This window comes from Dipteris shenzhenensis, chromosome 30, assembly GCF_047967505.1.
Source record: "Dipteris shenzhenensis isolate YYH24624 ecotype China chromosome 30, Dip_SZ_1.0, whole genome shotgun sequence".
NCBI lineage: Eukaryota > Viridiplantae > Streptophyta > Polypodiopsida > Gleicheniales > Dipteridaceae > Dipteris > Dipteris shenzhenensis.
The window spans coordinates 14,715,258-14,731,686 of NC_141625.1; the positions used below are offsets into that span (position 1 = coordinate 14,715,258).

The following is a 16,429-nucleotide window of genomic DNA, read 5'->3' on the forward strand; positions in this document are numbered from 1 at the left end:
TGCTGCCTCTTGCTTTGAGGATGTGCTGCCTCTTGGAGATGTTCCAGCCTGGAATAAGACACCTAGGAGTTGTTTTGATGCCAATTAGAGCAGGTTTGAGCTCATTTGCTACTATCCCTTCAGTTGCTTGTGATTGAAGGTCTTCTGTGTGCTACAGGGGGCCTGGACAGAGGATAGGTGCGAGGCCAGCGCTTGCCCCTCTTGCATGTACAACGAGTACGGTCGTTTTTTTTGTGTGTGGAAAAAATAGACTTCTATTAAGTATTAAAGAGAACCATTAGAGCAAGCTCCATACGGGATACACCATGCAATGCATGAAAAGCTCAAGAGTCAAAAAGAAAGGATTGGGGCTGATGGTGCCATCTCAATCCGGTAGAAACCTCCGAGAAAAAGGGGGAACCCTTTCAAACACGAAGAAATACAGTCCTAGAAGAGGCTGCCCGTGAAGGGCCCTACATGCTAGCCCAAATGGCTATCAAAGTGTGAACCGTGTCAGTCCAAATACCCGTGAACACCTGTGAAGGGTGTATCTCGGTGCCATCCAAGGCCTCTGTACATCTGGCTCTCCAAATGTGCCAAGAGGAAATGCTAGCCAAAATCTCCCAAGAGGTGTCCACTGAAGCATGAGAAGCTTTGAAGGGAGTAAGTGGTACATCCTGAAGAGAGCAGGGTTCTATCACCTGTCGGCGGACCGCGAGTGCCCAAGAAGAAGGCTCACCCTCATAAAACACCTGGGGCCCAATAAGGGATAACCATGTGACCGAGCCCCAAGCCATGAAGAAAGGGGAAGTATGAAAAATGCTGAGTATCCGAGCAACCCCTTTCCAAATAGTCCTCGCCTGACTGCAGTCCCAAAGGCAATGTCACACTGACTCCTCTGCAGAATGACAGCGAGGGCAAGTGGGATCAGCCCCAAATCGTGATCTCCATAGGTTCACTGCAATCCCTCCATGAATAGAAAGCCAAAAGAAAAGAGTGATCTTTCTATTTCTGAGGGATTTCCAAAGCCTCCTCCAGAAATTCCTACGTAAATCTGCGGTGATGAAGAAGCTGTCCCAATGGGGGGCTCTGGAGGGAATCCACCCCTACTGTTCAGCTGAAATCTCCTGGCATTACCAACAGTGAAACGAAAGAAGGGAATCCCCCTCTCTCGGTGCCCATGGTCTATCCACTCCCACTCTCCTGGGTTCCACTGCAAGCACCTGATAGGTGCACCTCCATATACCACAATCCCTAGGATCCCAAGGCCAAGAGCAGAGGGTTGGGGTCTAAGTATCACTACAAGCCCGCTCCATGGACCACAAAACCAGCAATCGTGACAGGTTGAAAGACAACCTCTAGAGGAATATCATCCGTGGATCTAGAGAGTATACCTCCATCCCCAACGTCAAAGTCCAGTGCATCTTCTCCGAGACCTCGAAGAGCGATCACCTGTAGAGGAAGTGCTGTCCTCAAAAAAGCTCCCATCCAAGTGGTGGAAGTAATAGGCAACTCAACTGTCCATTCCATCGGGATAGCTGCATCTATCTGCTGAATCCTGCGTGCTACCCCTCTGAGGTGAGTCACGGACTGCAGTCTCTGATCCTCAGGTAGCCTGAGAAATGCCTTCCAAGTGTCTATTGTGTAGGCGGGGCCTCTCTCCCATCTAGACCACTGCATGTAATGAGAAGTGCCCAGTGGTCTGCCATGCTCATCAAGTATACTATCGTTCCAAATGACCGGCTGCCTATCAATCTCTTGGAGTGTAGAGGGCGGAACCTTTCGAAGAGTGTTCCTGAAGCTCTCCCAAGCTTTCAGGATGGTAGTCATGAGAGGAGAGGCAGGAGATCTTAGAGGGGCAGAAGTAAAAATCCACCGAGGGCTGTCCACCCAATCATCTCCCAAGGTTGGTGTGCAAGCCTGAATGCGTCCAAAAAAGAAATCCTTCCAAGGTTCCTGCCCAGGCATGAGTCCCCTCACCACCACCTTACAAAGCAATGCCCTACACTGCAAGTCCGGTTCACACTCGCTGCAACATCTGTTGTGCCATCAAGTCCACATCATAAAAAATTCCTGATTGGTCTAATGAGCTGAGTGATGCAATCCCTAGACCGACACCAGCAAGAACGCACAAACCAGGCGGTGGCCAAGAGAACCTGGTTCACTACCACAACTGTTGAGGCAAGGTCGAGTTTGGCTGAGCTCCAAAAAAGGAGCTTTTTCCTTATACTCTCTAGTACTGGAGCAAACTGTTGTGCCGACCTGGCATCCCAAGTATCTGACGGGAACACCCCTTTGTCAACACCCCAGTCTGGAGTGTCCTCCTCGCTGATCCAAAAGCCGAAGGATTTATGCTAGTTAATGTGTGCCCCTGCAGCTGAGCAAAAAATATCCAAGGCTGTCCGGAAAGGATCAAGTGACTGCAAAGAGGCCTCAATAAAAATAGCATTGTCATTAGCGAACTCACAGTCAAGAAGCTCTTGCTCCTGTCGCAAGGGCAATCTCAACCCAAAAAGCTCAGCCTGAGATCTAAGGAAGATACCCATAGCTTCTGCAACAAAAAGAAAGAGGAAGGGGGCTAAAGGGCATCCTTGACGAACTGATCTGGAAATCTAAAACTTGTCACCCCTGACCCCTCCAATCAAAACCTGGCTGTGGGCTGATCTGTAAAGGGAGGCCACCCCTCTAATCCATGCATCTGAAAATCCAAAACGTAGGAGAGTGCCCTCAAGAAAGCCCTGCCAGCCTCTGCCCGCTCTGCATAGCCCACTCTGTGGCTTCTCAAAAGGCAAATATGCTCCTGCCATGCACAAAGCCTGTCTGAGTATCATGGATGAGGTCTGGAAGAAGGGGCTGCAATCGGATGTTGATCGCCTTGGCAAGGATTTTGTATAGAGTGCCCAAAAGAGTGATGGGTCTCCAATGGGATACAAAATTCCTGTTGCCACCTTTCGGGATAAGGTGTATGAGTCCCTCGGTCAATGAGTTAGGCATCTCACCCGAGTCCCAAATGCCCTGCAAGGCTGAAGTAATATGATCACCTATCATATCCCAAAAGGCTGTTAAAAAAGGAGGAGTAAGACCATCGGAACCAGGGCATTTGCCCTTATGATGGGCAAAAAATAATGAGCAGTCCCATGTCCTCATGAAGGATATAAGTCTCCCACGAGCTGCCAAAGAGGTGCCTGTACACCGCTCCCACTGACTCGTGAGAGTGAAGATAATCTCCGCCCAAATGGAAGCGAGAGTGTCAGCCTCCGTGCATAAATGGCCCCCAAGGACAAAAGAACATCGCGAACACCATATCCGCCATAGGGTAATGCTGGAAATCACCTCCCAGGCTGACCTTGCAGCTGAAGTAGGCATGGAATCCTGAGCTGGTACCAAAAGTAAATCCTGTGGCTCCATGATGCTGGCCTCTGTGGGACCCCGTCTCTGATGACGCTGCATGAAGAAACCGTGGTCTCTTGGCTTTGACTCAAAGAGAGTAAAGGCTCCAGATCCTCTCCCCCAAAGGGCAGCGCCCCAAGTCATCAGAAAGGACTCAGATGTAACATATGAGAACAACCTGAAGATACCTGTCCATACCACTCTAGAGCTGGTGCAACTCCATAAACAATGCTTGCTAGATTCCTCTGCAAGCTGACAACGCATACACAAGGAGGGTCTACCCATTTGCTGAAGCCAAGTACCCACAGGTATGCCCCTATGTATAGTGAGCCAAAGAAGTAGGAGACTTTCCTCGCTCTACTGATGCCCCAAAAGTGAGTCTAGTAGCTCAGCAAGAGCTCTGCAGTAAGTCCCTGTGCGTGCCAATGCTGGGAGGCAGGTGGTAGGTGATGAGAGTCTCTCTGCTGAAGCCTGTAACCTGCCCTCGTCGAGTACTGGAAAAAGGGGAGAGGACGAATGCCTGCCACCGGAGCAGGCCATGCCCACTCACCTGGGTCCCAGTCAAGCTCCGCAAGAGGTCGACCCTGGAAGGATCTGTGGCCCATTCCTTACCCAGGCAACCAATGACCCTGACTCTCTGCCAAAGGAGCTCCTGTCGATCCAGGGGCTGAGTGGGATACAATCTGTGAGAGGAGTCCGTCTCATAATTAATAAACGGTGCCGGTCCTAAACGAACTCCAATGCATAGCCCAGCCTCACTAAAACAACCTGACCAAGTAGAGATGGGATGAACATAGGCTGGATCTGTTAGTATATCCCTCCACTCTTGAGGAATAGCTCTCATGATCAGTAATCGCATGGCAGCAATCTGTCCAAGTGGCCCGTGTCTATCTTTGATCACCTCCTCTGACATCTCCACACCTCCCCTGAACCAATCTCCGACTGTCACAACCCCCTGAGCATGCCATCTGGCCAAGGGAGTCCTAAGTTCTGTACCAGGGGAAGATCCCTGATACCGAACCAGGGGGTTATGGTAAGGTGGCTGTCGGGTAATTTCCTCTCTGGAGGAGGGAACTGCTTTGATGAGGTGCTGTCGAAAATGATCCCATATCTGAATAAGCCTTTTCACAAGTGGTGAGGAAGGCTGAGAATGCTGGCCCGTCAGGAAGATCCAATTGACTCTACCTGCCCACTGACCTGCTGCTCTAGGGGTGCACTGGTGAATCCCATGCAGTAGGAACTGCTTCCACGGCTGATCTCCTGGAGTCAAACCTCTAACAAGAAGTTTGACTAAAAGGGCTCTGCTCTGCATCTTCGGATCAAGAACCCCAAGTCCTCCCTGCGAGGAGGGTAAAGTGATAGTATCCCATGAAACTCTGGCCCTAGTGTCCTCAGAACCATCACCACCACTCCACAGAAAGTTCCGAAGCAATCTCCTCACCTGACGGATCGAGTCAGCATGAAAGCACCAACATGACGCAACGTACCACATAGTCGCTAGTAGAACCTGGTTGAGTACCAGCGCTCTTCCGGCCAAAGAAAGTCTAGCCATACTCCAGTAGGCTAGCTTTCTTCGGATACTCTCAAGGACTGGGGCAAACTGTTGCATCGGGGACACCTCATGCCAACCTAGAAGCCTAGATATCTCGTGGAGGTGCCTTTGGGTATCCATACAAAGCCTCTGTCTCCTCCCCATGCTGGGGTATCCTGTTGATCTCCAGTCCAGATGTCTTTTGATTTGTTCCAATTGACAAGTCCCCCTGAGGCTGTCAATTGAATCCGCATATGCATCTCCTCTGACTGTCAATGCCGTGTCATCAGCAAACTCAGTGTCCAGAAGCTCGTGCTCGTGCCGGATAGGTAGATGAAGGCCCAAAGTGCCATGACTGGAAGCCTGCATAAAGTATCCCATAGCCTCCGCTACGAAAAGAAAAAGATAAGGTGCAAGCGGGCATCCCTGTTGTACCGATCTGGATAGCTGAAAAGCCGGTCCTCTGCCTCCACAGACCACCATCCTGCTAGAAGAGTGAGAGTAAAGTGAGGAGACCCATGAAATCCATCTTTCATTGAAGCCTAGCCTGCTCATAGTGCCCTCCAAGAAACCCCAGTCCACCCTGTCATAAGCCTTCTCAAAATCGAGAAGAAGAACTGCAATCTCCTGCTGACTCTCCTTCGCCCAGTGAGTGGCCTCCCAAGATGTTATCCAAGATACTCCGATCTTGGACAAATCCTGTCTGAGTAGCTCTGATGATATCTGGCAGCATAGGGTTTAAGCGAAGAGCCAAGGTCTTCGCTAGGATCTTGTAGGCTGTCCCTAGAAGTGTAATGGGTCTCCAATTACGTAGGACTGTCTTGTCTCCCCCTTTCGGGATGAGACAAATCATACCTGTGCATAATGTCTCGCCCAAAATCCTGTATTAAGAGCCTCTGAAAAGGCAAAGAGTAGATGAGGCCCAATCGTATCCCAAAGAGCTCTAAAAAGAAGTGGCGACAAACCGTCCTTTCCTGGGCATCTGTCTCTGGGCAGCTCATGTAACGCATCCGTGATCTCCAGGAGTGATAGTGGGCTATCCAAAACATGACTCATCCTGTCTGAGACCCCATATGGGGGACATGACTCCAAATCTCCTCTTTGGCTCTGATCATCTCCTCGGTGACTGGATCGGCGGTGTAAAGAGTGGAATGGAAATTAGAAGTGATCTCAACAAGACGGTGAGGGTCCGTCTGAAGAGACCCGGCCTCATCCACAAGTCTATGAAGACTGTCCAAAGAGTATCTCTGACCCACTACCCTGAAGAACTCTCTAGAGCGTCTATCCCCCTTCTGGATCCAGATTGTCAGCTGGGAGTAAAACTTGAACTGGGCCCTCCTGCCCTGAAACTCCTCTAGTCTCTCCTGAGCCTCCGAAAGCTACCCTCTGATAAAAAGAGAATGAGGAAAACTCTGAATCAATCTCTGAAGTCTGGATACCTCCGCTCTTGCGTTCCGATCTCTGATTCTGAGCTTTTCCTTCTCCTCTTTTGCCCTCAACTGGCAGGCCATGTTGACTCTACCCTCTACCCACATCAACCAGCCCTGATCCACAGGAGTGTCCTCTGACAACCAAGCCTCTCTCAACATGTATATACTCTTCTAGTCAGGATGGTGTAAATTCTCCATGTGCAGGTGAGCTGGATCACCGCACCAATGTATCACTGAACCATTGTGTAAATGTAAATACTCCTGACTGCTCCATGTGCTAAGCTCACTCTCCATGTGCGCAGCTCTCAATGAGATCGCCTTGGACATAATACTCCTGGTTGACCTGTGGTTGACATGTGTCGACCTGTGGTTGACATGTGTCGATACATGGTTGCCTCGGATAGTACTCCTGGATGAACTTGTGTGATTAACTCCTCCTGTCATGTGGCTGACTTGTGTTAACACATGGTCAACATGTGGTCAACACATGTCGACACGTGGTCAACGCCTGTCGTCGTCGAGCGGTTTGTATCAAGATCTATACTTGTCTAGTGTCAAATCAATCAAGTATCAAGCCTACAAGCTCTTTGGTCTACATTCGAGTACTTTCATTTTGTTCATTGCTCTTGCTATTTCATTTCCATTTCATTATGTCTCTCTTTGAGTATCATTATCTCTCTCCCTAGCCTACTCTCTCTATCTCTCCCTCTCCACCATGCACCTTCCCTTGACTCCATTTCCTAACATCCCCCCATGGAGGAAAGGTGAGTGACTACTGGAATGGAACCAAGAACATGACAATAACGGTCATCGAACTGTGTAATGACGGTCTAGAACTAGACATGGCACCCATGCTAACTCAGAGGCAAGTGAGCATGGCTCAGAGACTAGTGAGCATGGGATAGACTCAGATGCTCACCTAGCATGGCTCAGAGGCTAGTGAGCATGGTATAGACTCAGATGCTCACCTAGCATGGTTGAGTGACTAACTCAGAGTTTTAGGAGACCAATGCACCAACATCTTGGAACTCACATGCCAGGCCTGATAAAGAGACCTATCAAATCCAATACATGGCTCCCACAGTACATCCCCCTCCTGGCTCCAGGGACTAATGAGGGACATGGAGGCACACATGGCAAATATAAAATCAATACATCATTTTAGGAGGACTATCCAAGGTTGAGAACCTTTATTGACATCTCAAACATTCATTTTAGAGGACTACTCAAGGTAGAGGACCTTTATTGACCCCAATCATAGAAAATAAAAATATGTTTCATTGATTTTATGCGTAGCAAGGGCAAAGAACTTAGGATAATAGCCTGGAGCTATCTTTGAATAGGAAATAAAAATGTCCTCTGATCTCGTAGTAGACAGGGCATCTAAAGATGACCGACTCAACTTCCTGTAGGTTGCACAAAGTGCATATACGCCTCTCCCTCGGTATACCTTCTGCATGACCAGAGTCTATGTGAAGAGACCCAAAACTGCCCAATTGAGATCCTCAATGAATGGAGCAAGTGAATCTGTGTATACCCTGGTGGGTCAATAAACCCTTCATTCGAGATTTGTAGGCAATGATCTCTATAGAAGCTGAGCTTCACTGAGAGCTCATTCGGTTCCAACCATGTGTGTAGCTGTAGAAGATCCTCACTATGATTTGGTTGACCTCACGATATTGGAGTGGGGAGAACAGTGCATCAATGCAGTACTGGAAGGGAGGAAGTCTATCCATATGTAACCATTGCTGCTCAAACCATCTCACTGTGTGCGCAGACCAGCATCTCTGGTCCTTGGCCTCTGATAATGCCATGGAGGAGTATAATGTTAGCCACGGTAATTTGCTGCATCCAGAGGTGTGATCTCTGTATGCTCTGACTCGATATAAGTAGGTAATGACCTGAAATGCTGCATTGAGCTGTAGTGGTGAGGATCCGAACTCAGCCTGTATGATCTAGTGAGGAACAGACGGCTCACTACGAACCATTTGTGATAACATAAGAACCTGTAGTTGTGCCACACGAGCCCGCTCAGTATCAAATAAGCCATCCCCCAATAAGGGTTGCTATACATCCCTGCCAATCGAACCAAGGAGTCAAAAAGTAGACACTTTGGTCCGAGGGTTCTGAGAGTGTGAATGGAAGCACTGCCTCTCCAATCTGGCTAACGAGGCATATCCTCTGCCCAGGTGAGCTTGCATCGTCAGTCTCATGGTGAAAATAGGTCCAGAAAAGATAACCCCTACGTAAGTATATGATGAAACAATCTTGACCGGTGACCCGTCAAAAGTAAACCGCTCCTGACGATGCAGTCTTTCAAACAGTTCCGATGGTGAATAAAGTGAATTTTGTCTCTATCAATCAAAATGAGGGGGGTAGGACCAGGTTGTGGGAGTAGAGGGGGAGGTAGTGGGGGATGTAGCGGGGGGGGGGGGGGGGGGAGGGGGGAAATGGAGTGGCGATGGCAGCGGGGGGAGAGCAGCAGGCAGGGAGGGAAGAGAGGCGGGAGAAGGAGGTGGGAGGCGGGGGAAGCTGCCAAAGAAGCAGGAAGAGGTGTGACCGGGAGCTGTGAATCTTTGCAAAACAGTGATTTTCACTTCTGTAAAATAAATTTTCTTCAGCAAAAGAATGCTGAAAAATGAATTTGTAGTATCCATCAGCTGCCTCAGTTGTGGGGCAGAAATTAGCTCTAAAGAACCATACAAAAGTGGATTTCCATTTTTGGATGCCAAACAATATGTAGGGTTTCTGACTTCTCTAGATCCCATGAATGGAAAGCCACAAAGAAATTCAAAAACTTGTAACCATGACCTAACACCTCATCAACTCTAACGAGGACCTTATCATTATGGCTTTTAGTTGTGAATATTCGGTTCTTAGCACAAAATGACTTGTAATGAAATTACAATCTAGAGAAGGTTAATGGATATGCGTTAGGATTTATGGTGCTAGCATAGAGGAAACAAAATGAATATTTACAGATATAATTTTGGTGGATGTCCTCTAGCATGTGAAGAGAAATACAATCAGATAGTTTCACAATCAATGTAATGTGTAAGTATTTTCTAGATTATTGTTCCATACTCTATATATCCTCAATAATCCAAGAAATATTCCTTTATCTTTGAATTCTTTTGAATGCAGTTGCAAGCAAAGGATCTTGAGGCAGATGTAGAGATAGAAAGGCTAAGAATAGAGGGCAGACAGTGTGCAAGCCAATTGAAGAAAACCAAGCAAGCAATTTTGGAAAAGGATCAGCTTCCTGGTAGCCTTTTTGCAGTAGATTTTGAGCAGCTCAAAATTGAAAATGAGTCCTTGAATGAAAAGGTCTTCTTCATCGTCTCAGACCCTCCTTTTCAATGTAAGCGTGAGTGTGTGCACACACACACACACACACACATTTGTTTTTGGGTGAAATCCATGGAAATTTGTATTACAAGAGGCAGTTCCCAAAGAGGGAACTTGCAATTATAGTATCTGAAGACTTCAATATAGGACAAAGTAAATAGTCGAATCTAGCTAGTGAACACACAGACAATCTAGAACACACTTTTTTGTTGTCCTTCCAAGTGTCATTGAGGCAATCTTTCTTTGATTGCTTGCGTGCTCGTCAGATAGATCATACTCTTTTCTTATCTTATAATGATATTTTCTGATCTTGTAATTGTCACCCCTTTGTTCGGGGACTGCATAAAACACACACATATTTTATTTAAAAATAGTAAAAACACTTGTAATTAATTCCAAAAATATGCGTATAGAGACAATCTCAAGATGAGGGGTCTCTCAACTAAATATTTACAAACAGACACATACATATAGCTTGTTGTAACCCCTTTGCATTCCAATGCTTTTGAAACGTTTGAAGGAATATTCAAACATTTCAGTATGAAAGATGTGTCAAGGGAACTTCAATTAGCATCACACATGAAAGGAAATATTAGAAATAATGGGAAAATATATCAAAGGTGTATTAAACTTGCCTGGTGTATCTCCATTTGGTGTATTTGCTATTGGCTGTATCTCCATTTGATGTATTGGTCATTTCCTTTTCTTATGTGCTATGCTCCCTTCCATCTTTGTTCACAACTACAACACCCGTTCATTGTGTGTTTCCCTCCCTTCATCTTCCTTTAGCTAGTACGATGGATCGTGTGTTATGTAGCTTGAGTTCAGCCTGGTCCATGTTGAGGGAGGGATCTTGTGAGAGTGTCTCACTTTCGTGCTTATAATTGACACTGCTGTCCACTCGATACTTGTTTGCGCTGTGCTTGCACCATCACAGGTACCACTGTCAATTGCACCACTATGCGATCGATTGCACTAACATTCGAGGCCTTGCTTCATTGTTGTTGCACCTGTATGCTGCAGTTTCTTCAACGACATCGGGTCAAAAGCAATGGGCTTCTCCAAGAATTAACTCGTCGCTCGTAAGAATAAAAGAACCTCTAAAAAGAACCCTATTATGTGAGGAAGACATTACTAGTTTTGCCTCAACATTGTTGTGACGCGCACTCCTTGCATCTACATTAGTGGCCTTAGGCCTCTGGTAACACCTCCAGCAGTGATCCCCTCCGACAAGATAGGGACACTTTTTCCCTTTATTAAAGTTTTTTACCCTTAATCTGAGCTAGATTACTTCTGCATCATTGATATGAGTGGTCTCAACCGTCAATCATATAAGCTGAAAGGGACAAAGGTATGGATAGCTGAAGAGCTCATGTGAGCTCAATTGAAGAACAAAGCCATTGAATTAGCCATTTTTACTTCCTCAGATTTCCCGGCCTCCCTCAGGTGTACCATTGACTCTTATCTTCCATTGGAGCTGCTTGGTCACCGAGATCCCCCCCTTCCCGGGATGCCTTCTTCGACAGCAAAGGTAGTTAGGTCGGACGGGGTTCCACGTGTAAGGGTCGTTGTCTCCGTCCCTAACATTACGGATGACCACATCATGCTCCAGCATCCAGATGGCTCTTTCTTTAGGCAGAGAGTCGAGAGACGGGATCGGTGTAGGATTTGCAGGACATCTGAGCATTTTGCCAGAGATTGCCCAAGGAAGAGAAAAAAGAAAAGGCCTAAAAGGTCCATGGGTGTAGCGCCTCATAGCACCACCTCGACTAGACCTACTTCATAATCTACTGCACGTCCTGCCACTTCTCGGATTGTTGGACCTTCCACTTCTTGCCCAGGATTGTCAACTTCTCGTCTTGGACCTTCTTCTACAGTGTGAACAGAGGACAATCAGCACGTCCTGTTCCATCATCCCCCGTTGGGTGCCAGTCAGAGTTGCAGCGCTAGTTCCACCTTAGGAGGCTTCTCACGGTGCCACGGACCCTCCCTTACAGGTAGGAGATATTCGCAGTTCTGGCAGACATGGCAAAGTTTGAATTAGAGGAGGAGTTTGAACACTCTACTATTGGGGAGTACCTTGTTCAGATCACCGTGGATAAAGCTTCCCCTTCTACTGGTGTGGGAGTGCTTTCCCTAATTGACCTCCCTCCTCTTGATAGAAGGAATATTTTCTAGGAGAGGGATATCTCCGCTACCAGGTTGGGTAGGGTTTTTCATCCGGCCTCTTCCTCTCGCCGATGAGGATTGTCAGTTCGAACGTTGAGGGCCTCGGAGGTGTACCTCACCTCGCCGTAGGCATTTGATTCGTAATTAACTTCATCCAAGTGTTATTGGGGGCCCCATTGATATTCTCATGATTCAGGAACACAAACTCGATGTTAGGGATTGTTCCCAGTCGGGTAAGCTTCTTTCAAGGCATACTTTTTGGTCACCCACCTTGGGCAACAGGGGATGTACTTGCATTTCTATTTCTTCTTCGATGCTTCCCTTGGTGATTGGACATGGGATCATAGTTTCCTCTAGAGCTGAGTGGATCATTCTTTTGATTAATGGGCGTAAGGTTGGTTTCTTAAACCTATATGCCCCCAATTCAAGAGGGGTGCGTGTCCTTCTATGGAAGGAGCTGCTTTCTTGGTCATGCATTGTAGAGTCTTGGATCATTGGGGGTGATTTCAACATGGTTAAAATGTCCACAGACAAAAGAGGAGGTAGGGAAGGTGGTATTCATTCCCTAGAGAGAGCAGCCTGGGATGCCTTCCTTTTTTAGTACTGTGGCAGAGATGCTTGGCATGATGATGCTTTCCACACTCAGCCGCAATCACTCTTGTTTTCTTGGTCAAATAGGAGGTTGCAGATGCCTATCCATGCACGGATTGACAGATTTTATTTGGATGACTGGGCTCTGGACAGAGGTGGGACAGTATGCATAACACCTGGGGTGTCCACTTCAGATCATTTTCCAGTTGGTCTGTTTATTTCAAATCCTCATGTGAGGAGTCGCTCTGCCATTATCAGATTCCAGATGCCTTCTACGCAGAGGAGGGCCTCACAGAGGTAGTGTTGCGGACTTGGGTATCTCACATGCACGATGGGCAGCTTTCCCCATCAGATATAGCAGCAGTCCTGTTATATATTAGCAACTTTAGTCACTCGGTTGCTCGAATCAAGAGAGGTGAGATCCTCAGGCAAGAGATAGGTATCCGCCAGCAGTTGGCTGCTCTTCAGAGGGAAGAGCAGAACGGGCCTATAGATGCTTGGGTTCAGGAGCGCCTTGCTGTAGCAAGGGCTCAGCAGCAATCATTATTAGATCAGAGAGCAGAGTATGCCTTTCATACGAGAGAGTCATTTTGGATTCAGACGGGAGGTAGGGTCAACAAGCAAATCTTCTCTACTCTTGGTCCCAGATGTAGGCCATCTTCTGGTGGTTCTAGTGATGCCCTATAGGCCATGGTATGTGCCTTAAAGGCATAAGTGTAGGCACTTATAGTGTTAGTGCCTTCTAGGCCACATAGGACACTTAGTCCTATGTGACACCTAGGACACTTAGTCCTAGGTCTAAGTACAAGTACTTTGTACTTGTGTGTTTTCAAGTTATCTAAGTTTTGACGTGACTGCTCTATCGACTCGTCTTGTACCTGCACTCTCTCTCTCTCTTCGTTTCGTACCTTCAGTGGTATCAGAGCAGGTATTGCTCTAGTCTTCCAGCTCTCCTCAGGCCCCGAGTCCTCCATTGCTCATTGGGAGTTTTCTGCCTTGCTGGTCGACACATTCCTAGCCTGTTCGAGGCTCTTCAGCTGCTTTCCAAGATCCAGGCGTCCAGCTTCCCAAACCAAAGGTGTAATTGCATTCCCTTCCGTACAGTCGTACGAAAGGTCTGGTATCTATGTCCGTACTACACATCGCTGTACCTGCGCGTTGCTTTGTCGTACTGCACGTCCGTGCACCTCTGTACCTGCATCACAGTACCTTCAGTGGTATCGCCGTACCTGCGCGTCGCTTTGCCGTACTGCACGTCCGTGCACATTCGTACCTGCATCGCAGTACCTTCAGTAGATTTGCTGTACAAGGTACCTACACCCGTACAGTTGTACCTGCGTAGGAACTCCGTACAAGGTACTTTCACCGTATAGTTGTACCTGCGTAGGAACTCCGTACAAGGTACTTGCACCGTACATGTTCAATACACTGTACATGTTTTCGTACGATCTTCCGTACATGTATACCTACAGATCAGTCGTCAGCAGCTTGTACCAGCTTCCCATACACATGTACATGTAGAACAGCTGATTGTACAGCTTGTACTTGATCTGGGTATTCCGTACAGTTTCACTACAGGTTCCGTACCTGTTTTGGCATTGGCTTGAATCAGGTTCTTGGTCTCACTGCAGTCATCTACAAACATTTGCAGTTTTGGGGCTTTTGCAGGACATTGGCAAATTTGGGGCTTTCATTTCTTTACACCTCCTTTGATTGCAATTTCTTGCATGAATATTGGAGTTTTGGGATTTGTTCTGCAATTTCTTGTTTAGATTGCAGTACATTGGGTCAGATTGCAGGACATTAAGTTACATTTGCAGGACATTGAGTCAGATTTGCATACATTGGGTCACATTTGCAAAAATTTCAGCAAAATTTGGGGCTTTTCTGAATTTGCCCTCTTTTTGGTCTATTTGCCCTCAATAAATTTGGGGCTTTTGCCAAATTTGCTGTTTTTGCAGTGAACATTGCCTGTAACAGTCACATTTTGGTCAGATCTGCATTTGCCCTTTGATTTGGGTCAGAAATTTGCAGATATTTGCTGTCATTTTTAGGACAGCCAGCTTTTTGCAGTGATAGCCTTGAGGCTTTTGGGTTTTCAGGTCTTTTTTAGGGTATCACAGTTGCTATGGCTGGGAACAATCAAGATTTATTTGGAGTTCTTCGTGAAGATGATAAGTTGGATGGCACCAGCTATCTGATGTGGTCTAATCTCATGAAACATATTCTTGTTGCAAAGCATTTGTGGAATATTGTTTCTGGGGCTGATCTGAGGCCAGCCAATGCTACAGTGGTTGTTTCTACTGCTGGTTCATCTGCAGGGGGTACTCCTCCTGATGCCTCTTCCTCTAGCACTCCTGCTGTTGCTCTTCCAACTCAAGAACAATCAAGATGGGATGCAAAAGATGCAAATGCACATTCATGCATTGCTTTATCATGCAAGAGAATCATTATTCCACACATCCGGTCTTGCAGGACAGCAAAGGATGCTTGGGATAAATTGGTTTCTCTGTATCAGATTCGCAATGAAGCTCATGTTGCATATTTGAGAAGGCAATTACAGGAAGTGAATATGAATGAAGGTGAGTCAATGGATGCCTATTTGACAAAGGTCAAGGACCTCATGGAACAGCTTGCCAACATTGATGAGGTGGTGCCAAATTCACAGCTTGTCAATACCACATTGAATGGACTGCCAGATACATATCAAGGGTTTGCTACAACCCTTCAATTAGTTTTTATGGGTAATCTAGACCACTATTCTTTTGACCAGCTAGTTACTTTGCTTTTGCAGGAAGAGCAAAGTAGAGCTAACAGACAAGCCATTATTCCTGATCATGCATTTGCTTCACAGCAGACAGGAAGAGGCAAGGCTTCCAAGCCTATGGGCAAGCCAAAATCTGCGCATAGCAGCTGCAATTCCTCTACGCATAGCAGCTGCAATTCCTCCCATGCATCTAAAAATACAGCAGATAAGGGAAAGAAGAAAAGATGCAACTATTGTCCCAAGCCTGGACATGACATTTCAGAATGCAGGAAGTGCATTGCTTCGGAGAAAAAGAAAGCAGGATTGACAGTTAATGCTTCACATGCCATTGAATCCCATGAGCCAGCAGATGCTTCACATGCACATGCTCTTCAGGATGATTGGGCATGGGCTGTCCATTGCTCATTTGATCCCTCCAAAGCTGATGCACTCTTTACTGCTAATGATGCTTAGTCCTGGTACTTTGATAGTGATGCTTCCAAGCATGTCACATCTTGCAGACAGTTGTTTCATTCTCTAGCTGATGCACCTCGAGGGGGGACTGTTACATGTGCCAATAATGCTTCATATGCTGTAAAAGGAGTTGGAGATGTGCAGCTCACATCCATTTCCAGCCATCTTGTCACTCTGACAAATGTTCTTTTTGTCCCTGGCATTGAAGTCAACTTGATTTCAATTTCATCAATTGCTACTTCAGGTTTCAGAGTAATTTTTGATGGCTACAGATGCCTAGTATATGATCTTCGTGATGACAATGCCATAGTTCTCACTGGCACTTTGCAAAAAGGGCTTTATCACCTTGATCATCATTCAGCTGCATTTTCTATTGAAGCATTGGCTATTTCAGATTCACAGCTTGCTGAAACTCATCTTTGGCATGAGAGAATGGGCCATCTCAATTTTAGAGCTCTTGCAAAGCTACATTCACAGCAGATGGCAAATGATGTACCTCAGACTCACACAAAGGAAATTGCAGCTAGTACACAGTGATGTTTGTGGCCCAATGAGGACAAATGCCATTGGGGGGTATAAGTATTTCATGACTCTCATTGATGATTTCACAAGATATTGCTGGGTATATCCTTTGAAGGCCAAATCTGAAGTTTTCTTATGCTTTCAGAGATGGCTGAATATGGTTGAGAATGAATCAGGATGCAATCTTGTCACCCTCAACACAGATAGGGGGGGGGGAGTATATGTCAAAGGAGTTTGATGCATTTCTAT

The 16,429-nt window shown here is 46.6% G+C and overlaps 1 protein-coding gene across 2 annotated transcripts in view; it reads left to right on the forward strand.

Moving 5' to 3' along the window:
* Nucleotides 1-16,429, forward strand: part of LOC147881754 (uncharacterized) — a 171,526-nt gene that overhangs the window by 43,325 nt on the left and 111,772 nt on the right. For both annotated transcript variants that reach the window (XM_087402103.1, XM_087402104.1), the window contains one exon: nucleotides 9,475-9,657. In XM_087402103.1, the coding sequence (XP_087258229.1) occupies nucleotides 9,475-9,657 (183 nt within the window). The remainder of the gene's footprint in view (nucleotides 1-9,474; nucleotides 9,658-16,429) is intronic.